The 27581-nt window shown below is 38.6% G+C and overlaps 1 protein-coding gene across 7 annotated transcripts in view; it reads right to left on the bottom strand.

The window, feature by feature from the left end:
* ZNF521 (zinc finger protein 521) overlaps positions 1 to 27581 on the bottom strand; it is a 229379-nt gene that overhangs the window by 180553 nt on the left and 21245 nt on the right. For all 7 annotated transcript variants that reach the window (XM_027675027.1, XM_027675045.1, XM_027674990.1 and 4 more), the window contains one exon: positions 24376 to 24555. Coding sequence is in view for 5 of the 7 variants with exons in the window: in XM_027675045.1 (XP_027530846.1) it covers positions 24376 to 24555 (180 nt within the window). In the remaining 2 variants the exon portion in view is untranslated. The remainder of the gene's footprint in view (positions 1 to 24375; positions 24556 to 27581) is intronic.

The following is a 27581-nucleotide window of genomic DNA, read 5'->3' as shown; positions in this document are numbered from 1 at the left end:
CTCTATTTCTTTTCTGTCTACTGCATTCATCATTATTCAGCTGCATTATAGCACTTAAAAAAAACATCCCAGCTTTGGAAAAAAAAAAAAAAGAAAGAAAAAAAAAGAAATCATTTGATTTTCATTGCCCTGGAGAGAATTAAATACCCCCAAGGAAAAATTCTGGTACATTCTCTGCACACATTTACATGCAGCCAGTGAAGTAAACATTTCCATAATTGCTCACTTCAGAACACGTTACCCAGTTCCTAGGTACAATAACTGTCAGGAGTCAATGAGGAATAAAGAATTTTCCTGAATCCTTGCACATAACCTGACTAGCATTAATAACTCCACAGTTGTACATAAGTTAAGAAATGGATTACTGCCAGGCAACAACCTTGCTCTGAACACTTTGGGCATAATGCATTCTTCAAACTACCATTAACAAAATAAATACATATTAAAAAAAACCCCTACAAACTCAAGACTACTGATAACAAAGTATACTTCTCTCTCAGTTAAAAACCATATAGCCTTAACTATAGCTTTTTCTTAACCTCAGAAATTATAGTAACATATGGCTTCCATTTACTTCCAATTTTACTTGTACTGTGAGCTTCTTCAGTGAAGTTGTCTTCTATTGCTAAATGACAAAATGAATGATGAAATTCAGTTGCTATGCTAGAAAAACAAAAAACAAACACTGGTGCCTTATCCCAAAGGAAAACTGGACTTCAGTTATGAATCATCCTTACCAGCAAATCTTGGATATCTTAAATAAAAGACTTTATGTACTTATAGAAAAGAAAACAAAACACGATCTAAAAACTTCACTAGAAAGATCCTCCTTCTGCTCCTTATCATTAGAATACAAGGTTAGGGAGCACACCATGCATCTTCAGTGGTTATTTAAACAGAAGTTCCCTGCTACAAGGGACACCAATGAATAGTGCTAACATCAAATCTGCTCAGTTTTTATTGCATGTTTGCAGAGCTCTTCATATTGCTGGGACCACAATGAAGAGCCCTGTAAACATGTAATAAAACCAAGCCCATTGGATGTTACAGTATTAGTAATTTTTCTACAAAATGAAAGTGTATCTGCTTTGTCATCAGACTGATTTGAAAAGCTCTCGCATGTTTTATGGTTACTTAATCCTTTTTTGATATGTCATCTGTAATCTGCCTAACCAGACTGTGAAATAAACTCAGCTAATTATTTTTTTTAAATGTGACATTTTTGTTTGGTTTGGTTTTTATTTTTAATGGCTTTTCTAGACCATCAAGTTCTGAAGACAATAAAAGTGTAGCTCTGTGTGTTATAAAGTATTTATGATATTTTCAAGGAATTTTTTCACCCAGGCAGAAAATATCCTTTTAATAAGCCCTTTTTACTGCAAGAAGCTATTATTGGTATCTTCTTTATTGTTGTTTTCATATTTTCAGCATAAACATAATGGGGGGAAAAAAGGAAGAGAAAATAAAGCAGTCAGAAGACAGATGCAGACAACAGAAATGTTATATAATCTGATAAAATGATGGATAAAATTAAAACTGGCTGTCAGGCAAAATGAAAAGCAATTTTGCTTACAATTTTCAGAGTGGCTATGGAAAAGCAGCCAAATCTATGTAATGCATGCTGTCTGTAGTTTATGAGTATACACAATAACCAAAAAGGTGCTTTGATTAGAAAAAATGCAATGATGAGCACAGCCTAAAATACCGAATAACGTACTTGAAAAAACTTCTCCTCTGAAAGCCTAGAGGAAATGTTTGAAAGCCCTATTAAAGCAGAACAATGAACTAACAGAAGAACTCACTGGTTACTTATTTGGGAAATGCAGAATAATTCCTACTAGAGACCCCATTAATTAGAACAAATCCTAACCACTGCCTGAGAGCTACCAGAGACAAGGCTGTACTCCGTACTCTTGGATGAGCAGAAGTCTTACAGGGGTCAAGGGGACTCATACACAAACACTGAACATTTAACCATCTAAAGATTATGGTTCTGTTACCTTTCAAGTTATTATGTAAATACCAGCAAAATCCAAGTAGCAAACACCAAGTAAAGGGGAACAATGAAACAGAAATAGGACTTTTTAATGAAATTTGATGAAGAGGTAGATCCAACATCACAATGAAACTAAGAGATTTGGTCCTATCTCCTATAAATGCCTAACGATAAAATCCCTCTCTAAGACTACGCTTATTCTTCTCAACTAGCTGAATCCATCTGGAGGAGAAAGGGGGATAGTGAAAAATGTACAATCTTCTCTCCTGCCTGGGCATAAGAGTCAAGATGAGGCTTGAAAAGTGACTTATTCTTGTTGGTCCCTCCATTTTTTTTCTATGACTCAGGGACTTAACTGGCAGAACCAACCAAGATTTAATCCTTTTCTTTGATGCACAACTTGACTTACGAGGTTTTTCTCTCATCTCCTTAGAAAGACTGGTGTAACTGTGGGAGGGAAGCTCTCCTCTCTCCCCGAGTGCCTAGTGGTAGTGTTCCCCCACATCCAAAGTGTTAAATCAATCACATGATAAGGAGTTCAGGAACAGATTTATTCCATCAGGTGGGAGAGACCTTTCCTCTGCATTATGACATCATCTGCTTCCCATGATCTTTTGGAATTTTTATTTTAAAAATATCCTGCTCCTGAAAGGACATTTTGGTGTCAGCCTCAGTCTCTCCTGTGGTCTCCCTCTGGCATAGTACGGTTGTGGGTTTTTGTCTTTCAGTACAAGTTTTACAGCTTTCAGTGTGAGGGAGAGAGTCCAAAATTATGGAGTTTGAAAACCAGCCATCAGTGGTATCATACCCTAATAGAGTTGGTCACCTCAGTGATGCAGGTCCACGCCTGGCCTGCAACAATAGTGCAAATATCTGAAAAGAGGCGACTTCCTATCTGACAACACTATAATCAGCACCAAAGCCAGTAACTAACACAAGCTGTATGTTTATGGTTCACAAGGCATCACATTGTTAATGAGTAGATAAAACAAGAAGAAAGGGCTGTTCTTTGTTTACAATACTCCCCTCATAAGCAACAGATGTCCTGATAGACTAGACTGCATTGGCTTTGTTGGTTGAGAACCTCCCGCTGGCCCTGGATGAGAACCAAGCATCCATACTGATTTTGTTACAATTGTCAGCTACTTTTGTTACTGCAAACCATGAACTGTTGCTGACTCATCTGTGGTCCCATGGGCACAGAGGAAATAATGTATGGAGTCATGCAGTGACTCCATGTATTGTTTTACCCCCAAGATGACTACTGCTTGCACACCCAAGAGTGCTTTCTTGTGGGGTGCCACATAGTTTCCTGACATCATCCTTCCTGGTGAGTGTGTATACGAAGAAATGGCTGGCAGAATCACATTCTCCTGATTTCTGTCAATGACACTGAATGACCTACGTATTTTTTCCCAGGACCAAGATTTAGGTGAAGACGAGCCATCCAGTGTACTGGCAGTGAATCATGCTTAGTTCCCAGAGGCATAGAAAGACCACACGGACTCTTTCCAGAGGGGCAAACATGCCTGAATTCTGTGGTGTTGCGCTGTGGTCCTCCTGGGTTTCTGTATTTTGGGCCATCCAGATAAAAACAACGGCCAAACAATCTTTTTGTGTTATGTCAGAGGCTCTCATGGTTGGATCTATAGACTGAAGTATAGATTACTGTTATATTCTCCTACGTAATTTCATCTTCAGAGCACTTCAAAACTTCAGCTGATAAAAGAGGCAGAAATGCCATTACTGAATATGGTTTCATACAAGAGCATCACTGCTCTGTTTTGTCACCCACTTTGACCCTCAGATTCCTTTCAGCCATCCCTAATGGTGCTGCTCTTATCCACTAATCTTACTCAACCTGGAACCTACACATGACAGAGGACAGGTTTCCTGAGGTGCTTTACTCAAAGAACACTCCTCAGGTTAGCTCCTGAAAAGCTGGCAGGTGTCCTGTATAAAGCCTCCAACTGCATGAATTCAGTTTCCCTTATTTCAGCACAGTTTAGATCTGTAAGATTTGATGCTGCAGGGCCAATTTGGTGTGGGTTGTGTTTTGGCTGAAGTGTGCTGGAGGAGGAAAGAAAATGGGGAAGAAAGCTATAGTTGAGGTAGGGAATAATTGTGGAGAGTTTAAATAGCAACTGCATACTGATCCTAATTACTGCTCCCATTTTTATGAACCGTGGTAAGCAGAGCTTTATAAATTGAAAAAACAAGCTCGTATTTGTTCTCACACAGAGCTTTTTGTCAGGACAGTCTATAAACACCTACCTTGATGTGCCATCAAGACTTCCTCCCTTAAAACATTTTTCTCAGCCTCTTCGGTCACAGAAGCTGCGGGTGTCACACTCAGACTGTCGCTTAGAGGGGGAGGGGCATGCTCTCCTCAGATGTTCAAAATCAAGCATTCATTATGGCATATGCCATCGAGAATGACTTGTTTTTATATTCCCCTCAGTGAACCAAGATTATCTACTTCACTGAGAAAAACTATGTAGGAGACCATCTCCTTTGTTTATTCTGCTTTCAGACAGACAAAAGGCAAGTTTGATGAATGACACATGGATGCTTCAAAAAAGTTGTTAACTAGAACCATTCTATGGTTTTCCATTCCAGAGCTTCACCCTATCGCTTATAACATGGCCATCCCCCACACCTCCACAGGGAAACTCCCTTACATCTTACCCAAAAATGCTTTTCCCCCTTAAAATACAGTTGCAAGGCTAATTTTCTTGTCAGTGCAGGTTACAGCTTGTTGGTCCAGATCACATTTACAGTGGGAATTAATGTAATGCTCCCTTTTCATTTCTCCTGGCCAGCAATCACTTCATTTCTGAAGCAGAGTGCTGTGTGAGTCTGCTCTATAAAGCCATGTCTCATGAGCACTGTAGATGTCCTTGAGGCATGAATCTGATAGTAGTCCAGGTAACTGTGAACATCACCTGAGTGAGGCACAGGATAATAATAAAGATGGCAGCAGTGCCTATACTTCCCTTGGCTGTTCTCTTTTGTTTTCATTTTTTACATTTAAAAAATAGTCAGTGTGCTCCACCTCAAAAATAATGAAAATAAATCAATGACTTGAATTTCCTGAAGAATTTTTAAGCTTTATCTTTAACAAGATCTCAAGGAAAGACCTGTTACTATTCTCATGTTACTACCACTCAGCAGATTAACTGCTGTCTACAGCAGGGTCCTTTCCATCACACGTACGTACACTTGAAGTTTGGGTTGGTGATACTAATAGCACACCCTTGAACTGTGTCTCCATTCTTCAACATGACACTAAAAGTGGACTGTGGTGCTCTGGAGCCTTTTCTCAGCTCACAGTGATTGAAAGATCATCCCTGAGGCTCTTTTTGCCTTAATATCATGCAGAATTTCTGCCTTCTCTTTCAAAAGAAAATTCCTTGTTTAACTTCTCTAGGGTCACTGTATACTGGTGCAGAAAAACAGGTGCAAGACAGGTCTCTCTCTCATGTTAAATTTCTGTTCACTTCAATTCTCCATAGATGATTCATATAATTTCTGGATCAAATTACCTGGTTTTAACTACTGACAGGATCAAATTAACAAGAAAAAATGGAATATAAAATGAAACACATTGTAATGAGGGTGTGACACACAGAAGTACTGCTACCAGACAGAAATCTGTTCCCTTGTTCAGAAAGGTACCCGTACACTCCTGTAACTTGCAGCAGGCCAGTAGTGAACAGACAAGTTCTACAGGATGAGCAACGCATTTGAAATAAACTGCACCTCTGCCTTCAGTGATTGAAAGCTGCTGTCACCTGGATTCAGGCATCTGCCAAGTTCAGAGGACACAGATGTGAAACTTCTGTTTTCCACAGAAATTTGTATTTCAAAGAGTTGACTCTAAGAAAGGACTGTCGCACTATGGAGACAACATACAACATCAACAACCAAGTTAAGCAGAAACCAGTACATTTCTGTCCCTTGCAAATCAAATACACAGACTTCACACAGCCACAGTGTGCATTAAAGCAAACACAAAATACCCAAGTTACTGGGGATCTTGCCAGCCATGGAACCAAAGCAGCATCCTGAGAAAGAGAAGTTGTTTACTTGAAAGCAAATACAACTCTCTTTCTTAGAGAGCTAAACTATCTGCATGGCATTATACCATATAATACAGACATAACACAATTACTGCCCACTATGGCAAGAATCTTTGCACTGAGATCCACTCTACTCCATTGTATAAAATAAGCTTTTCTTCTTAATCACCCTCTTCCCTTTTGATACTCAAACCATAATGCAAAATTCTGGGTAACTTCAGCAATACAGGGGCCTGAACGTCCATTATTTGTTTGTGCTCAGCCTTCCTGTGCTTCACTGAACATGCATGTTATGAACTAAGTTTCTGAACAGATATAACTTAGGTTCCCAAACTAATCTGATTATTACATTAAGCACAAGGCCCTTTCATCAGGTATTTACTTTTTCACTTGCTCTATCAAACAGCAATAAGTAAGAGCGAATAAAAGGCTGAAGAAGGCTGCCACAGTAATACCTAACTGCTACTTCTAGAGAAAAGGTTAATCTTTGTGTATGTTGAAGTGACTAAATTGAAATCCAGAGTTCTATTCCCTCATTTTGGATGCTAGTTCTGCTTTCAGCATCACTTAAAACCAAAGAAACACAATCATGTTTACTGTTTTGTCTGGTCACATTTATTTATGTCAATATTAAAATCTTACAAGTTTCATAGATTGAACTAGAGCAGTGATGAGGGTGGAAGAACAGAGGACCATTTTGCTGGCTTTCACTGCAAAGAGACATGGATCTCGGGTACCTCTGCATCCTTTCAGCTATTACGATATTTATTCAGCAATTAAAGATTTTAGCAATCATGTTATTCACTTCACCTTATTTAATATGATTTGCCATCCTTTTGTTTCTTCCAGAGAAGGCATTTTACACATCTGCAAAATTACTTAGACTGGAGATCTATTTCTAAGTCATAATGTTGTCTCAATGAGTAGCACATTATGGTCAGTAAACTAAATGTTGGTTATACTTTTATGCATACCTACTTTTAAATAATTTGAACAAATTTATGTGGTATATAGATATGCAAAACAGCCAGAGTTAATAGATGTTGTCCTCTAATCTTTAAAGCCTCATCCTTTACTTTGGAGTTGCAGAGATAAGTATTTGAGAGCTCAAATAAGAGACACACTTCTGAATACAATCCTATAAACAGTAGGCATTTGTATAAGAGCTTGCTATACTTTTTGTAAAGACAGATTCACATAAAATGTTTTCTAAAATGGAAGCTTTGATGGATAGGACCCAGTAGTTCAAATCAACTTGTAGCAAAGCACTGTTGGTGGAAATTTTATACCTCCAGATCTTACTTCTCAGACAAGTTCCACAAAGTTTAAATTCAGAGTCACAAGAATTCATATTGTATCCTAAATATAATGATGTTAACCATCATGGGAAAAGGACAACATGGAAACCAGTTTAGTTTACAGCCATATGGAAATCTGTTGGGGAAATGATTGGTAGTATATGCATGCACCGTTGACTTGCTTCTCTGTACACAATATTAATTGGCATAGTATAAGGAAAAGCCTAGCTTATAATTCTAATTAAATCAGAAGGTCTGCGTTGTACCAGTAATTTCATCCTGGAGTGCCATATATTCCTCTTTCCTCCCTAAGCCAAGGGGAAAAGGGCAAAGAACAGTGAGAAACGCAACACCACTGAACAAAGAACCTCCACTTCACATCCTTCATTCCTCACAGCTCTAACAGAGGACCTCCAGCTGTAGTTTCCTGCACTTTAACTGCATGATGCTATTTAAAAACAATCTGAATACGCAAGGCAGAGTTATCACTATGTCTTTTCTGTGTGTTACTTTTTCTTTTAAAATAATCTGTGCATCTTAATGCCTCAAAGTTGGAAGTGGAGCATTCCTGAATAATAATTCCCTGGTATACCATTTCACTTCATATGCAAAAGTTTCCTTCACTGATGGCCTGGAAGAAGTGGTGTAAAGCATTAGATTGTCAAAAGAATAAAGCAATGTGGAGAATGCTAATACTCAGTGAAATTACTTACCTGTGCCAGTAAAGTTAAATTCTTGTCTGAAGTTTACTGCTTTTCAGTCTGGAAATAATTTCTTTATGATTCCTCAGATTAGAGAAAACAGTGGTACTTCTGGGCACCAGACAAGACAAGAGATCACTAAGTGTGCCAGGAAGGTGTCTTAGGCAAATAAAATGTTTCAAGATCACAACCTCATGTGTATTTCACCTTAAGTAATTAAGTCCATTTTTTATTTAATTTTTAAGCATCCTTAGATCTTCCTAACCTTTCTGAGACACTGTGAGGACAAATACATCAAAGGCTTAAGGCAAAAATGTACTGTCACATTGGGAACTAAAGCCCAGACAGGCAGCATTTGAGACACATTCAGTATTTCTTCACCAACCACTGCAAAATGGAAGTTCAAAATTATTAAAAAAAAAAAAAAAGAAGCTGTATCACTGTATGTCTTTCTCTGGATGAAAACACTGACGTTACTAATTATCTGCACAAAGCAGAGGATTCTGACTGTAAGTAATTACTAATGAAAAGTAACAGTAACTTGTCTAACTCATCTATCCTCACCTGGTCTCCTCCAGATTCAACTATACACTCCCTGAAGCTCTGAATCTCTTGCATGTAGGTTGGCTTTTCAGGATCAGTAATCTTAAATAGTTTAAGATCTACTCATGGCTTAACAATGGAAGAAATGAGTGGACTTTAAACATATTTTCTTCATGAGGGAGCAATGGTTTGTATTAATTTTCTTGTCGACAATCAAGTAGAAACATTTCCTCGCTTTCTTCCTCAAGTCTGTATTGAATAACCCTGTCTGTTCTTTCACTTAAGAATCTACTAAAAAAACAAATAATTATAACATGAAAGTCGTGAAAATGAGAAACAATAGTCATTGATGATCGGGTTTCTACTACTCATTAATTATTTTTAAAAAATCCCACTAGACCAAACACACATCATTTCCCTTTCTATCAGTACAAGTGTCTTCTGTATTCTCAGCAAATATAATACAGAAAGGAAGAAAGGTAAAAGATTTAAAAAAATGAATGAAAACTGGAAGGTGAAGACAAGAAGTTAGAAAGACACAGCCTTGAATAATGAGGCAATGTAAAGAAGGTTAATATTCTGTGAAATTACTTACCTTTACCTGTAAAGGCAAATTCTAGCCTAAAGTTTACTGGCTTTCAGTCTGGGAATAATTTCTTTATGCTTCCTCAGCTTAGAGAAAACAGTGGTAGTTCTGGTAATGCTAAGAAAGTAGGCTTAGAGAATTTTAAATATCAGGGAGGAAACAAGTCACCAAGTATGCTTTATATTGGAAATAGGAATTTTATTCTTTCCTTCTTCCTGCTCTAGCTCATAGAAAACAGTGCAGGATACAGAAGGATCATGCCACAGAACATAAGAGGACTCTTTTAATGTGATCAGTTTTGTAGTTGCAAATTTTAAGGTAAAGTAACTTTATATAGATATCTGTCTTTGAACAATTAATACACTCGCTACATGAACTTCAAATGAACTACACAATTCTAAGCCAAGTCTGTGTTAAAAAAAAACAAACAAACAAAACCCAACCAAAAAATGAAACAACAGAAATAGGGGGAGAAGTATGAAATCCTGCAGGCATTTTCCTCAGACAGGTTTAGTGTTTCTTAAAATATGGTATGCCAGATTATGCCCATAAATTCTGCAAAAAGAGGAATGCTACAGTCTTTACTTACACAATGATATAACATTACACATGCTATTTTAGAAGCATTTCACAAGTGTAGGTTACTTATCCATGCACAAATATAGACACTTTTTGGAGATGATGGACAGTTTCTTGAGGGGAAAAAAAGACTGTCCATGTTTCTCACAGATGAAATGCAACCAAAAATGCTAATTGCAAAGCATACTTTTAATTGAAACATACAACATAATTATACTGGAATTTTAACATACAACACCTTTATGAGAAAATGTATTATACAAAAGACAACCACAGAGATCTATATTGGAACCATGTCCCTAAAGCTAATATGCAATTAACATGAAATGACTCTTCTTTCAATCTGGTTTAGCTGCTCATTGAGAAGCAGTAAGAAAGAAGATCTTTTATCTAGCATTTTAAGCAATGTATAAGAAAGAAGGAAAAAGAGGATACTATAATGAACAACTTAGAGCCAGACAAAAGTTGCAACATCTTTCTATAGAAAAAGATGCTTGCTGAAAAATGTATCTCTTCCATCCAAAAAAAGACACTTCCATGGGAGCAGAAGAAATGTTAAAAACCATTTTTACATTCAAAGTACAATTTCTTCACTTCCAGTGAACAAATGCAACTGTAATGAAAATTACAGTTATTTTTAGTCAATAGTAAAATAATAAAATTTTCTTTTTCATTTGTTTGTAAAAGATGTTGATCTCTGCTCTTCCCATTCCCCCTCCTCACAAGTTGGCATATAGTCCTGATAAAACTATATACTTCATTAAGACAATAGCTGGCAAGCCTATAAACTATGCAAATAACATTTGGATTGCAAACCACATTTACTACACTTGGCTGATGGAAGAATGATTATTCTATGTCTCAATTCACTAAGAGCATATTGACTGCTTAAATACACAGCATTTCCTGTACCCCTAAGAGCTTCCACAGTTTGGTAAACACATACCATGTATTACAGTAAAAGATTTCAAATTCAAACTTTTCTTCCACAGAGCATCCTGTACTTATACGTCCTAGAATGTTATGGAAGGAAAGGGTGGAATGCTACACGTATTTTATGGCAATTGCACTGGGGTCTGCTAAAACACGTGGTCTGATTTTTAAGCTATGTAATAAGAAGCAGAATCCCAAGCCTCGATGAGTATGTTTTAGAAAGCATACATTATGCCCTCTATCGAAAATTACGTAATTTGACAGCAAAATGTAAAAGTAAGCCCATAATTACCTTAAGCGTCTGCCACACAGTCAACCCTCTGGGCTCACAAGTCAAAATATTGTGCTAGAGCTCCCAGAGAGCAGAGGTAAGGAGACAAGGGAGGGTCAGAATACGACGTTAGGGTTAAACACTACTCTGAGCTGCTTCCTCAAACCCATGACTCAGAACGTGTGGGACTGACAGCCCTTGCACACAGAACGGTTTCTCCAGCTATGGCTGGGTTATCGTGGCCAGCCTCCCTCTGTGTGTGGTAAAAGAGCTTGTGCTGTCAGTTACTTCTGAAATGAAGGAGTGACAAGGAAGAGTCATACCATTCTGAAACATGGAAGTTCCATGAGTACTACTCACGTGAAAAACAAAGCACCAGCCAGTTTTTGACAATGCACGTGTGGAATAATCCACCCACTTGCATCTTAAAAGTCACACTGCTTTTTGTGGACAGCTAAGATCCTGTGGCATTTTTCACAAGAGCAGGAGGTTTGCCACATTATTCTTGGACAGTTTCCTGTCTTCCCCTACTATGTCTCACGGGTCTTAGCTGCTGTTTTCTGCAAAGCTGGCTACATTTAATGGTATTGTAGATAGATAGTTGCAAAAAAGATTTGGAGCATAGAGGATGAAAGGCCTTGTGCAATTCTTACAGGTATATAAAATATAAGGTTTCCTCCCATGCAAAGAACAATTCCGACACAGTGAACACATATTAATCAATTACATCTGCTAGCCCTGTTCATCACCCTCCCAGATCCACTGACTGAGGCGCAGTTTCAAAAACATTGTATGAAAAAATGTGTGGGACTCACAGCATACAGAGATGCTCTTTGATTTCATATCCAAGCTGATGAATTTTGCAAAAGGTAGAATTTAGCCTTTAATTTGTATTGGGCCTCTTTCCATACCCATAGAGGAGAACTGCACAAGTAATTTTTAAGCACTTCAGGCACTGTCCAATAACTGAAATGCAACGGAAAAGGCTACATGCCTCTCATGAAGCCAAGTCGGCACACACAAAGTCACCCTCAATAATACGCCAGGGTCAGCTATGCCTGCATTAACAAAAAAACGTGCTCTGTGGAATTCCAAACACTCTTTTGTCCCACCCTATGAGGGGTAAATGCTCCTACGATTTGGGAACTTGTGATACATTCAGCGGCATCCACTATGGCGTGTTCCTGAAGAAACATTATACAAAAGCTGGAGCATTTATAAAAATAATTTAAAAGTGATCAAATCAAGGATGAGACTGTTGCAATGGTTGACTGTGCAAATAACAAGATGGGCCGTAGACCTGAAATTGCAGCTATGTTCTTGGTTCCTATAAAAAACACCATCGAGTCCAACAGAGAATGTAGAATGAAACCAGGTATTTTGAGTGAGTTTCACTCTGCTATTCTTGCTGAAGTACCCAATAGGAATAGTAGCACTACTCTGGAGATCGGAGAGGCAAAAAATGAACAAACAGAAGAAAAGTGGAGTGCAAAAGGAGGGAGAACAGACAAGAAAGAGAGAAGCAGTGGGATATTGCAGCATGACAGAAAATCATCTCCACCCTTCTCAGCCAAATGGAGAGCTGCAGGGATACCTGACCTGCTGATAGTGAAAAAGGCAACAGAAATAAAAGCAGAACTCCAGAAACCCTCAGTAAGAGAATGGAAAGTATAAAGATAACAAAGACAGAAAAGTAGTATCAGTAGCAAGTACACTAAATGACAAGACAAAAATCAACAACAGTGGCAGGTGGAGAGTGTCACAAAAGAGGCAGAATGTAATTTTCATAAGATAAACTGCATTATTCCATTTTCTCAGCCCTTGCTTTTCAGAGAACCTGGTATCATGTCAGACAGCAGAAGCTTTTCTACTTTCAAACTTACCTGCCATGGGAAACTGTTTGTAACTATAGGGTTAATACCACCGCCTGTCACTTGTTTGGGACTTGTTATTTGGAAATAAGTTAGTTAAGCACTGACTGTTTTTAAATTACAGAGTGATGGAAAGGCAGAGATCAGGGTGCCAAGGAGAAGAATCCTGAAAGCAACAGAATGAGAATTTGAACTCACTAGTAGAAATCCTGCCCTCAATGAACATAATAGTGATTTTTCCACTGGTTTTAGTGAAGCAAGGATTATAGACAACAACCTATGGACAAAAATTGAAGAACATTCTCCAGCAGGCTACACACAGATGCCTAGTGAAGAAAAGATTGTCCTGCAATACACAATATTCTAATCATAATATGACAGAAAAAGCAAATATTAAACCTGCTTTAAGTATTTCAAAGGCAGTTTAGAAGAGTAATTAGAATCACACATAAACCTATGGTTATTGACATATTAAAATAGTTCAGGACAAAGATGTGTTGCTTAGAAACTGAATTTACAGGAAAGATTGAACATACTCAGTGTTTTGCAAAACTCCAAGAATGACTCCTGGCCACGAACTGAAGTCAGATAACAACAAGAAGAAATAAACACATACACGTGAAAAATTACTGATGTTAATTAATGTGTTAACAGTAAAACTGATGTGTTATGCATTCATGCTGAAGCCTGCATTTGTCAGAGAAAGGTGAATGAGCAACTGCCATTTCATTTCCCCATGCTTTGCTTTTTCAGCTGGTAGAAGGCTTGCAAAGTACTTGAAAAACTTGACCCTTCTCCAGCCTCCCCCGCATGAGTCACCCAACCTTCCTTCAGTCATTAGACTGCACTTCCTGCTGGGATCCAGCAGTAAAACAAACGAGACACACCAATTCTGGTCACAGTGAGGGAGGTAATAAACCAGTGACAGGTATTTTTATGAAATTTTAAAGTAATTTCCATATATTCAGTAATTTCCATATTTCCATATATCACATTATAAACACCAATCCATGGCATTATCTTATGTAGAACTCTATTTCAAAAGACATTTTGAGGTGCTTCAGTTTGTTCCCTGTCATGAAAGCATACTTTCCTTGTTTTTACATAAAGGCAAAATAATTTATGGCATTTTATGTGCTTCAGAATTATTACAGACAAAAATATTAAATCACTTTACTTGTACATGTATAAAACTTGATTTTGTTATCACTGTTAAGAGTAAATTTAAACCAAAATTTCACAGATAAAGTCCCAGCATTTCATGCTGTTATTAAATCCATAACAAATACTCTTTGACAAGTTTGAATTTTTTAGAAGTCAGCTGCTAGTTCACCTTTTCTAGTTTGCTTCAATGACAACTCTCATGTCTACCGTGCCTTTAATATACCCACATTTCTGGGAAAATCCCACTTTCCTCCCCAGAAAATAAATCCCAAATGAAGCATCCATTGAGAGAAGTGATCACACTTAGTCAGTCAAATTTAATAACAAATTTACCCTTTTCTGTCCACAGATCCTCCTGGTATTTTATTTCCAAACTTGCCTACAACTACACTAACTGTACAAAAAGGACTGCTGTCCCCATAAACTCCTTGGGTTCATTCCACAGTGCACACAAGAGATTCATCCCTTTAAACTTCAAGGAGTTCCCATTGCAGCGTAGAAGAGAAAAATTCAGAGATTATGGAATAATCATCTCCAAATCGATCAATTTCCCCCTGAAGGTAAAAAACTGAAAGAAAGAAAAAAGTTGAACAGTTCCAGCTTGCCTTCTTGAAGGGAAAGTACCCCCAGGGCATGTTGTAGAATGATCCCGATCTCTTGCTCCTGATGCTTATTAAGAGGTCATAGATCTCAGTTACACTACAGCATTCCCAAATGATATCCCCAGCTAAGGACTATGACCTCTTAGTATAAGTACAGGGATATAAAATTAGGAATATGAAGGGTTCACACTAAGAAAGAGTTTGCCTAAACTCTCAGTCATTTTGGAAGAACAGTTGGAAATAATGGCATATTTGGTGTCATGTAAAAGACAGAGGAGCTTTAGTAAAACGGACTGCAGGTTCCAGTGTTGTCCATAGATGCAGCACTTCATGTCAGGGCTAAATTTCTATCTGAACATCACACTGGATTTCCACAACAGAGTATTTAATGCAAAAGGTGTCTTTCTCAAAAGGCACAAGGTATAGCTCAGAACACTTTGGGTGAATTAAAATATGCTTCCTCTTTGTCTTAACCCAATTCCTTCTAACTGAGTACAGAAGCAGAAGTGACTTTGAACCACCTCAGACAGGAAAATATGCCAAGACCAGGCAGGGACTGGAATGTTTTTAAAGACCTTTCTCCTCCAATTACTCTCTTTTTTTCATGAAAAGTGGGTTTTTTAGACCCTCCAGATGATGCTTGAAAGGATAAACAAAGCCCACATAGGTGGTATGTTAGTGAACTACCACATCGCCCGGAAGCCTTAAAACTCTACAACTGATTGTATAAACATGAATTAAGGTTTTTCTACAACTGTATTAAGCAAAGTGTTAAAGAGCTGTGGGGCATTTTGTTACATTTGGTTTTCAAGCTATGAATTTAACTGCTGAACATATAAGTAATGATAATCTGTTGTACCTCCCATTCTGTTCATTTCTAAATGGTAATTAAAGCAAGCACCAATAATAAAAACAGCAAGTATTTCAAGAAAATTATTTTAGAAGGTGCAGGAAATTCACCACTTAAAAAGAACAATTTGTCATGGCAACAAGATCCATTTTGTAATACACTGACAATATATTATATATATTCCAATAAAATAGAAGCATAAAATAAACAAAAGGTATTTATTTACTCCACAGTAGTTGATTCTCTGAAACACTGTAGTCAATATGGACTGTAGGTGTATATATATGCATACATGCAAGACAATCATTATTTTATTTTTAATACTGTGCCTGTTGGAATCATACACATGAATTCCCATGTACTGAAAAAAGGTCAGGGTAGCTATGACCCTGTATCAGCAGCAGCTTTACAATTCAAAGTCTGTATTACTGAGGATTGTGAAAAGCAAGACAAGCTTGGCCACAGGATCTATATTGATTACAACAGTAATTGGAAGGAACATAGTTATCATAGGGTAAGTAATGACTATTTTTTCTTCTTCACATATGTGCCAGTGTTGATGATTCCCCTTGCCCCCTCCCTTCCCTTCCCTGCAGGCAACCATCTTTTCTGAACAATGAGAATTAGGAATTTCAGCTGCATAGATCAAATAGTGATTATAGTACTGCTCTCCCAAAACTGGAATGAGCACTGGCAGTTACGTTCTGCACAGAATGCCTGATAAAGGTCAATGGATTACCTCATGTCATCACCTGGCAGATCTCAGAAATTGGACCCTCTTCTGAAACAGGCAGGAGATGTCACTTGAACACTCAGAGAGTAAAGTTAATATTCAATGGGAAAGTCACAGTACCCAAACAGTAATGCAGAGAGATGCCCTGTACTGCCCATTTGGAAATGTTCTGTGAGGAAACGGCTTGACCTTTAGAACACCCAGCAGTGGCTATAAATAAATGGAACAACAGACTGTCAATGTAATAAGCAAAGTTCTGGATCTAGCTAGGGCAGATTTTCAACAGAGTGCCAGGGAGGCACTTGAACCAACTCTGAAGAAGCTAGGGAGCTACTCCCTACTCTCTACAACTACCTGAAAGGAGGTTGTAGCCAGATGGGGGTCAGCCTCTTCTCCCAGGCAACCAGTGATAAGGCAAGAGGAAATGGCCTGAAGTTGTTCAAGGGGAGGTTCAGGTTGGAAAACAGGAAGAATTACTTCACTGAAAGTGAAAAGCATTGGAAGGGGCTGTCCAGGGAAGTGGTGGAGTCACCATCTCTGTAAGTGTTCAAGAAATGACTGAACGTGGCACTTAGTGTTATGGTTTAGTTGGCACGGTGGTGTTTGGTCAAAGGCTGGACTCGATAATCTCGTAGGCCATTTCCAACCTTAATGACTCTATGATTCTAAAACAGACTGTAGGTGACAGACACATGATGTCTTTTAACACACTGCCAACCAGCATACTGTTGTCCTCAGTATTCACTTATATCTTCAGTGAAAGAGTATTTACTTGGGAACCTTTGAGCAAAAGCTTGGTTCAAGTGTGGCATTGCCAAGTTCCAGGATGACTGGATTCATGTTCCAGACAGGACTGGATACTTTGGGTGTGTAAGAGCACTTTGGACAAACTCTGCTGCCATACTCCATTTGCCCAGTAAGGCTCAAAGAGCTGCAAGATGAGCCCTGAGAGCTCCAAACATGATGCCAGATTATTTAAATGTGAAAGACAGCACACAGCAGAGACACAGTTCTACCAAGAATTAGATCTGGTAACCCCTGCACTGGGGTTGCCTACACCAAACCCCTTTGCCAATGAGAGAACTACAGTCTCCAATTGAGCAGTTTCTGCTGCAGATTAATACTTGCTGGGCTGGCAAGGAGGTGTCTCTGTCCATGGTACTCAGCAAGGCAATGGTGCCCTCACCCATGCAGGGACACTGGATCAGATCCGGCATCTTGCCATTTGGTTGGGAGTTCAGGTTCACATGGTGTGAAGTCCTTGGTAGACATATGGAGTAGATAAGCCAAACAAAACTATGCTTACTAGTATGTACTAAGAAAATAACCAACCTTTTTTAGTGATGGAAAATCAGGCTAGAATAAGAGGAAAATAAGAAAAATTCAGGAAAAAAATTATCAATTAAAGATATACAGGAAGCATTCAAACCTCCTTGGAAGACATTGCTTACTTCCTCTCCCACCTCCAAACAGAGCAAGAATTCTAGCACAATTAATGCTTGTGAACAGGTTTATTACGGGGGTTCCCCAAGTCAAGAATAACAGTTCCATAATACAGATCATCAGCTGCTTTCATTTACAAGAGGTCACTGACAGACAACTCAGGAAGTGCAACAGGCTGCTTTTAAAACACCCAGGAGGTGAAGATCTATTGGTTTTATGACTGATTAACAATCTCAACAGCAGAGTTTAATAGTTTCAAAGCAAAAGGGGAGGGGTTTATGCCTGTGTTGGCTGTTCATCATGGATCTATTGTCTCCTAAAGATAAAGCACACAGGTTTTGAAGAAAAGCAAGAAGGCTATGCAGTCTACTTTCACAGCTTCCAGCTCCACCCTGTAAGTTCCCTCCATGTCTGAGCATCTCTGTAGGAGCTACCTACAGAAGTATTTTTTCAGAATTTTCATATGAAAATCTAAGAACACAACTATCAAGATCTTCCTCTATTCTCCATAGGAGCATGCAGTTCTGCACATAAAATTCTGTGTGGCAGGTTCTGTATAGTGTTGACCATTCAGTAATGCATTTAAATCTTCCATCCAAGTCCACTGACAGACTTTACATTGCCCTCTGAATTCAAAATTATGATCTTTGGATACAGAGACTGTAGTTACCACCCTATCCCCCTTCTCCCCTAAATACCAAGGATTTAGAGTTGCCAATATGGGTTCTGGGCCACATAATCCTGAAAGGATGCGAGTTGGCAACTTGAAAACTCAAAGAAGCACATTGAAATACCATGTATGTTGTCTGGGACAAGAAACTGGAGGTGAGGGTCTGCTTTCCACTGTCTGTCAAACAGAATGCAATTTTGTGGAAAGGACGTCAGAAGTTTGTAGTCCAAAGCAAGTAGAAAACTAGAAGCATGTGTCTAATACAGCAACTAGAAAGCCCTCTAAAGAAAAAGAGAGGCCTGAGCTCAAGTCTCCAGTTCAAACACTGTTTGTCTTTCATTCAATAACTGTTTAATGTAAAATCCATATGCAGTCCTTGGTGCAGGAACTCTCAAGAGAAACAGGGTGGCTCTCTCAAGTGAAGTAACTGTACTTGGCAAACAGTGCTTGGCAGTGTGCCACCAACTGCAATGAGGCAGATGAATATGCTTTTGGTGCATCATATATTTAACTTCTTAGGGTCCTTGTCCTCAGAAGCACCTTTATCAAGCTCAGATTTTTCTCTGTACTGTAGAAATGACCAAGGACTCTTGTCCTCTATCTTTTCTCCACACATAGTGGAAAACTGAAAAAATAATGGCAAGAAATGAAATATATTTGGCCAGTTCTAGGATTCTTTTGCTAGCAGGAAGAGCAATTCTATCTGGGATATCAAAGCATGGTAACACCAAGTGTTCACAAGCTTTATCTTGTAGTCTCACTATGCACAGCATACAACCTTTGGGACAAAATCCCTTGAAATTTTTTAAGTCTTCTAGTGAAGGAGATGGTCCTGGCATTACCAACACATTCAGAAAGATGAAAGATTTCTGGGCATGAGGAAAAAGAGAAAAGAGGAAAGAGAAGGAAACCATTACAGTGGAATCTCTATCACTTCCTGTTTGGTAAGTCCATGATCACTCGTGGTGAATGCTGTCTGTGAAGCTGTCAGGTAGCACAAGCTCTTATTTCTAGACATGCAAGAAGGTGTTTCTCAACCACACAGGATGATGATGATGAAAATTAATTTTGGTCATAGTTAGAAACACAGAAATACTGACTTAGCCAGGAGTTCCCAGCGTTGTGATACTCCCGTGCTGATGGAGACCAGCACTCAGAACAATGGGCCCCTAATACATCTGATGGAATTCTTTTCAGATGGCATATGAGAGGAATCTCTGAACATGGCATGACTGCTAAAGGGCATGACTGCATCCCTTCATTGGCAGGGGACACACAGTGATAACCAGTAACCTTTTCAACATCAGAAACAGCTTAGGGGATAACAGGAATGGCTATCAGCTCTACCTGACATACTTACTCAACCTGTCAGAGCTCTAGAACTAAGCTAGAGCCCAAAGCATAAAACTAAGTTTACCTAATCACTTAGAGGTAAAATAAATATTCCCAGTGGAGAAATACCTCATGTCTTTTACCTCAGAATACCCTTAGCCTTGAAGCTAGGACTGCATAGGATTCAGTAGTCCGCTTTCAGGCAAATTTTACAGCCTGTAGTGCCAACAAGGCTAGTAGGGAAGTCCTGTAACATGCACTGGGGTCTACTGACATTCAGGTGGAAATGGCCGTCTTGTGTGCCAGGATGTCCACTGATGCTGAGTTATTCAGCAACTCTGCCAACTAGACTGGCATGTTCGCTGCAAGTATGATGCTCGTTCTTCTAGTATTACTCTGGTTATAGCTGAGATTTCTGATGCCAAAACAACCTACAGGATATTGAAAAGAACCAAGCTTGAGCTTAACACCTCTGAACACAGAGCCAGCCAGTGCAGAGGCATATACATGTCTCACATATACACGGGAGACTTCATAAAGTAGGATCTCTGAGGGCTGAAAGGTGAAATAAACAGTGCAGGGAAAAGAGATTATAACTCATGCTGGAGACAATTAGCAAAAGTGTCAGACAAATTGTGCCCTACCAACAGCATATATGGCAGCAATGCAAAAGGTCAAGTTTCTTTTTCTGTTGGCAGAAGGAGAGAAGGTGCAGTTGAGGGTTTATCAGTAGTGCACCATATTTGATCCTGCATCTATGTTCCTACAGTGAGATCCAAACTAACATATACTAGAAAGGCATCAGGTTCATAGCCATGCTAATTGGACCCTTTGCTTATACACACAACATAGAGGATGACAACGTGCAAGTGGCTTGAGTTATTAAATGAAATGCTGCAGGAAGAATAAAAAGCATTAACATCAGACAGAATCACTATTAAATCCATATTTTTATTGCCAATCTTTTGTAATGGCTAAATTAATATAGTTCAGTATCTTATCTGTCCTTGGTTACAAGTATTGCAAAGCATTTTGTGGACTTTTCCCCCCATTTATCCATTATCTGTATTCCAAAAACATCACAGGAATTGTCAGCAATTAACATAAATAAATCATCACCTTTTCAGAGAAAGCTTCAGTACAAGAATTTCAGAGGATAGCAAAAAATATTACTAAATAGCTCATGAAGGGCCTGTTCCATCCCCCACTGAAGTCAATGGGAATCTTTGCATTGACTTCAATGGATACTGGATCAGACCCAAATTGAAAAGATCAATAGCGCACACATTAGGATAAAAGAGTAGCTATGCCCTCCTCTAGAAAAAAGAACATGAGTTCAATTCAAACAACAGATTACAGAAAGGAACCAGTTGGGGAGAATTTTTTTCTCCTCCTTTGAAAAAACCTGCAAGAGAACAGCAATTCAAGAACCTGAGAGCTAAATCTCACAGAGTTGTAAGTAACTCTCATCTTCCACTATCCTCTGAATAGGTGGGGGTGACTGACACTTTGAGAGATTGGGAGCACTGTTTAATAAACCAGATAAACCAGCTCCCTTCTCCCCATTCCTATCTTTGGTTGAGAGTATAGAATGAAGATTCAATAAAGCAATTTTACTCCTTCCACTGAACTTCAAAAATTCAGAGAAACACATCTGATAATTTCAAATGCAAAAACTAAAAGCTTCAGTATCAATTTGAGAATAAAAAGTGTCTAGCCACATTCTCAAGCATATTACAAGATTGGCAGAACTAGGGACTGTCAAGGCACTATGACACTCAAATCTCATGTTTGATATTCAGGGTTTTACTAAAGGGTTGTCTTAAGCCATTGTTTTGCCATCCTGTTTGTTGAAAATGACCATACAACTGGATCAACATATGCAATTCATAAATACCTGAAGCACAGTTCCCTGTGCACCTCACAGAGCACCTCAGCGAAGCTGAGTAAAATCCAGACAAGTTGTATGGCTCAGCCATCTGAAAAATCAGGGTTTGGAGGGCTTCACAACTCAAATGTGAACTTCAGATGCTGACAGCTCTGGCATTTTTACATAATGGACATCTTGGGCAACTCTTCCATACCTGAGATACAGATTGGAAAAATCTTACATCATGATAAGACGACACGGTCTGCGCTCCTCCACAAAGTTGATCCAAATAACAGAATAGAGTAGAAAAAAGTAAATTTTGTAAACCTCTTGGCTTTCATTAGCAACTTAGTGACAGATATATTTGTAGACATATTAGTAGACACCATAGGGTGTCTCCTAATTTCTGGGACTGGGATTCCTCCAAAAGGAGGCAATCAGAGAAATGAAGAAACACCCTGTTGCATTAGAAGACTCTGAGGAGCAAGGGAGGTGCAACCAGCACACATTTTAAAAAACCTTTTGAGCATGGTACCCAAAGGCACTTCTGGAAGTCCAAGAGAAAGAGCCCAAAGAGCTTACCTAAAATGCTAAAAGCAACCTTTGTTTTTGTCAAATATATATTGGGTTTCAGAAAAGAAAGGGAAGCTGCATGTCTGTCAACTGTTTGTCACTGATTAATTAAAAATAATTTAAACCAATGAGGTTTTCTTAAATGTTGTATTCTTAGTGTGAAGTCATACATGCACCTTAGGACCCTGCATCAAATTTACCTCACTAACTACCTGTTTAGCATTTGTCTGCTTAAAAAATCCTCAACTCCAGCCATGCCATTCAGGTCCCTTTTTCAACTCTAAGGGTGTATTTAGGTCATTTATAATTAGAAACAGAGGACAGTTGGCTTTTTGTCAACTTTGTACTCCAGAAGGGTGTGCAATTTCAGATTTTGTTCACTTCATTAGCTTTCAAACAGTCTGATCCCTACCCATTCATTATCACAAGTTTCCTTGAAAGAGAGGTAAAGGTATTTTTAGGAACTTAAACAATTTCCTTCAAGATTCATTTTCATTTCCCCATCCTCTGCTATCATAAATATATTCCTACCTTCACACATGCACCCCAACTTGACTAATCCAGGATACTTATTTTCACTCCCATTTAGCAACACTGCTCTCAGCCAGAACTGCTGTGTTCAGGAGCAGCGCTCTGCGATTCTTCCTACTTACTGCTCCCCCCACCTGCTTTTCTTCAGTTTCTCAATCCAACTGTGCAAGCACTGTTCAGTGCATTCTGCTTGCAGCTCTAAAGCGGAGAAAACACTTGGTAGAAAGGGGCAGCAACTAGCTAACCAGAAAGGAGAGGTGGTTGTATCAGATCAAGGTAAAAAAACCCAGGGATGAATAAATGGGATCCGACGTAGTAAATGGGAGTTCCAGGGGATCAGGGCAGGGGGAGTGCTTTCTAGAAGAGGGAAGGAAAAGATAAGCTGAAGCCACTAATTTTTCAACACAGAAAGAGCAAAAGAAAGAAGAGAGGCATGAAGAAAATGGGAGAAAAATATCCAAGTTATTGAAGTCAGGAGAGAATATCCCTACTGCCAGAAACCATGAGCACTGTAGACAAATACATGCTAGAGGTTGTAGGAGTGATTAGAAAATGACAGAACTGATTGTATCTTAAGTCAGAAAAACATTTTACAGGCAAGAAAAGCAAAGCATTATATTAATAAAAGAAACACTTCTTGCTGCAGCAGATTTTCATCTTCCATAATTTGAACTGAGGATTAAAATCACTTGACAAATTCACATTACTTCCTCAACTTTCCTTCTTCTCCTGCCCACTTATTCTTCCTCTGCTCACTTTTCACACCTTGTCCTCAAGAGCAGTACTGCTATCTGACTTTTATGTCATTCTGACAGGGCTTAGCCTATGAATCCATTGGAACCAAAGCTATCTCAGAAAGCTCTCCAAACATGAGCACATACGCACTTTCTAAAAGCATTCGCAAACAGGAAGGATGGCTTTCCTTACTTAAGAAAAAAGCCATAATAAAGAAAGGTTTTTAACATAACTGCACTACACAATAAATACATTTTACACTGTAGAGGCTAAACCAAAAGTAATATGTACTAAAAAAATACAAATGCCTTTCTGTTGATACCAAGTCTGTTTGGATCTACAGTGTGAACCATCAGAAGACCTATGAAATTTAGAGGGCAAAACTACTTCAGCAGATTTCTTGGGGTTTTCTCAGTGAGGGGGCTGTCTACAATAATTTCGAAGAGGAATCTGGGAGGTCTACAGGTCCATTCATCCAGCTCTACTCAATTCAGTAGTATCTGATCAGCACTCATTCTGCTCCTTGACTGAACCTGAGATTTTATTTTCCCCTCTAAGAGTTTGTTTTGCTCCTCTTAACTTTCAGGTACTGATTACTGTACAGTAATTTGTAGTTAACAGACGAGACTAACACAACATCCAGCTCAGATCTGCAACATGCCATTGTGCAAATTCATTCATTATGTGACATTATGATACCTAAACCCAACTTACAAAGACCTTCTGCATTCACAAGTGACTTAGGAATATACACATAGAAGCAAAGTACAGAAAGCTGTACAGTATGAATCTAGAAAATACACACAGCAGCATATATCCTTTGGTATTAAGGAAATTTATAATGATCCATTTACAGTATAATTCTGTCTGAAAATCCGTTTATAAAGGTCTCACCTAAGCATTCAAGTGCAGGAATAAAATAACTGAGGAAGGAAGAAGGAGATCAGAAGCAGAGGATGGGAATCAGAAATAGAACAGTGCACAAAGCCACAAAGTGATAAGTATTGTTTACCTGTCAGTTGACATTGACTAATCTTGTGTTCTGTGATATCGCTCAGTGACTCAAACACCTGGAGGCAGCTGTCACAGCTGTGCACAGCTTCTTCTTCTAACTCCTCCCCTTCATCCGGCCTTTTCTTACAGTCTAGCACATCTCCATCTTCTGCCTTGTCTTCTAGTTTACAGTTAGAGTCTGAAAGAAAATCAAGACCATGATGTCAGGCATCTAAGAAGAGAATATTTAAAAAGGAAAAGAAAAAAAAACAAAATAGGTTCTTGTGGTAATGATGAGAAGAAAAATACTTGGCATGAGCCTGCAGCACACTGTAGATTTTATTGCTAAATAAGCAAAGGAGGCTTTTTTCATTATTTTTTTCTAATCTCAATGAAAAGAGAATTTCCCTTCTACTCACACAAACGCAGCTCCATTTCTCACTCAAGCTATTCTTCCATGCTTCAATGTTAGGTTTGTCAATTTTATCACAGCTATTGAAGCTGCTTTGATCATCGTAAGAAAGGATAAACCACCCATGCAATTAGTTTTTCAATGAAAAGAAAAATCAAATCAATAAGTGTGCAGGAACTTCTTTTCTCTGTTAACTACAGCGTTTCACAGGAAATTACCAGAATTAAGAGACTAACAAATTTGATTTACATAAACATGAAATTAATCTTTATTTTACAACCCACTCCAATACTCCATCACCACACTATTTGACGCAAACAAAGTCCTGGAAAGCTTATACCCTGGGTCAAAATGCTACACATGCTTTGAACTTGTGTATGACTTAAAAAAAAATCAAGCTCCTGTGTTCACCAGATCATGGAAAACTGGAAACTAATTATTGTAAAACCTAAAGAGTCCACAAGGAAAGCTTTGTCTGTTTGACATGCTAACAGGCATTCTGGGGATAACAGGATAGCTCCAGCCTCAGATCAGCAGTCCTGAGCCCAGTTGAAGCTTCTAAACTGGAAGAAGTATGCAGTCTCACCACCACCCCCTACGCACAGAGACACCACAGAGGTCGCTGCACTGCCTTGGTTCTGCAGATGACCAGCACAGTGTGATAATGCATACTCTAGAACTTTTCCTCCTATGAGGAGGATCAGAGCAGCTTTAACTACTCCTGACTTTTTGCCCACTTTACTAAAAGCTTCCTTCAAAAGACAGAAATAAAACAATCTGTCTTCCCTAATAAAGCAAGCTGGCACTTAACTGTGTTTTTCCTTGGGAACCACAGTACAACAAGTGAAATGAAGAAGAAAAATGGTTGAGTACATTCCAGCAAAAGGAATGCAAGTGTTTCACCACTTTTCCCTTTTCTGCTTTGGCTGCCTCATCTTTCCTTTTAGATATTTGAGAGAGTTGAGACTGAAATAAGTCATTTTAGAAAACAGGGACAAACTCACATAATAACAGGAGATTGTGCAAGTACATTTTAAGATGTTGTGCTCTTTAGCCAAGTGGGTGACTAACCAGGAGTAGGCTTCTTGGCCAGGGGAACAAAGAGGTGGTATCTGTGAATCCACCTTATTTGGCATTTCAATTGATTAGGATCACGCACAACTCCTTGGAAGGAAAGAAACTAGAACATGCCAACATTAAATTCATATTACAGTGATGAAGGGGTGGGGAGAAGTAGGAAGGTGATTCCACTTTAAATCACTCTTACATCCTCTCTCAGCACCCTACAGTAATGTGGGCACAGCCATTCCTGTATTTCTTGCTGCCCACAACCAAGGTCAGAGCTCTCATCATCTCTCTGCATCCTTTGGTCCACACTGCTGCACCCTGCCCTTCAACTGTGCAAACACAGATGGACCCGCAAGCAAAAACTGGAAATGACCCATGTCAGGAAGTCTTTCTCATGCCATGTGGCTTGTGATCAAAACCAAGGAATTTCTTTGACAGGGGTAAAGGGCAGAATTTATTTTTAAGAGAATTATATTACAGAGAGAAACCAGATTAATTTTTAAAAGTAAAAAACACATTCTGAAGACAAAAATGTATTTGCCGTGCAAAAGCCATGCCTATACACCGAGTCCTTATATGACAAATTACATCCACAAGGTTCTTTCAAGAGTGGAAATTTCCACTTGGGCTGCTACTTCCAAGTAGAAGAGTAGTCTGCAAATTTACAAACCAAAAAAGGGATGCTAATTAAATAAAAAGACCTTATGTCATTTTAGCCATTATTAAATGCTCTAAATCTAATAACTTCCATTACCACTTCATTTTCCAAGGTATTTTCAAAGATTAATAAAAGCAGTTAGGAGATCACCTGGTTCTAAGCAGTTTGGAAAATTAAATAATTGTCTTAACTATTTCAAACTGACCCCAACATCATTAAACACTTGTTGGAAGGCAGCATGTGCACATTGCATACTATTAGTTGTTCAGCTCAAGTCCCAGTTTCATCTCATAAAACTGAGAGCACTCAGGGAAATGTGGGCACTGGGTTTGAATTTTAACACGAGTATTTAAATGCTGCACATAAAGTTTACAAACCTGTTTGTTTTAAAATAAGAGTAGTGTCTGACTGCTTTAAGTACAATGCTGAAGGAAAGAAAAGGGAGGGGAGGGAATTCTCAAGACTTACTATTCAGAAACGCATTTTACAGGAATTCAGCAATACACACACACACACACACATGTAGGCACATATGCACTCCTTAGTGCACAAAAGCCTAAAGAATTGCTCAATTTAAAGCTTCAGACTTAGCGACCAGTTATTAAAATTAGAATCATTTTAAGGCTAATAATGTTTTGCTTCTCCTTCTGCATTTGCAGATATAAACTCTACAGGGACAGAAGTCAGTCAAGCTTATTCCCTTCTGCTGCAACTTTAGAATACATGCTCTAGCCAACTGGCACATTTGTTTTTAGGTCAACACTTAAGTGGAACCCTCTGGGACCTAGGTTCAAGTTTAGCCTACGACAGCTTTGTGAAATGAGTTCTGGCAGTCTCAGCCCCTCTCAACGAATGCATTTCCACTGTGATCTGCTTCTGTGAAGAGATGTCACCATCAAAATAAAGAGATATTTAAGAGAGTAAATATCATTTGGACGTTTTGTGAATAGATAGCTTTTCTGTGGCAACAACAAATATCTTCCATCAAGAGCTGGTCTAATCTTAAATAGTTACTTAAATTGAGGATAAGCTGCCTTATTTGAGTAGCTCTTTTGAAAGACTAGAAGAAAACATTTTATAAATGCAA

Source organism: Neopelma chrysocephalum, unplaced genomic scaffold (assembly GCF_003984885.1).
Source record: "Neopelma chrysocephalum unplaced genomic scaffold, ASM398488v2 Primary Assembly neopelma1_22, whole genome shotgun sequence".
Classification (NCBI taxonomy): domain Eukaryota; kingdom Metazoa; phylum Chordata; class Aves; order Passeriformes; family Pipridae; genus Neopelma; species Neopelma chrysocephalum.
This window is presented reverse-complemented; position numbering and strand designations above follow the sequence as displayed.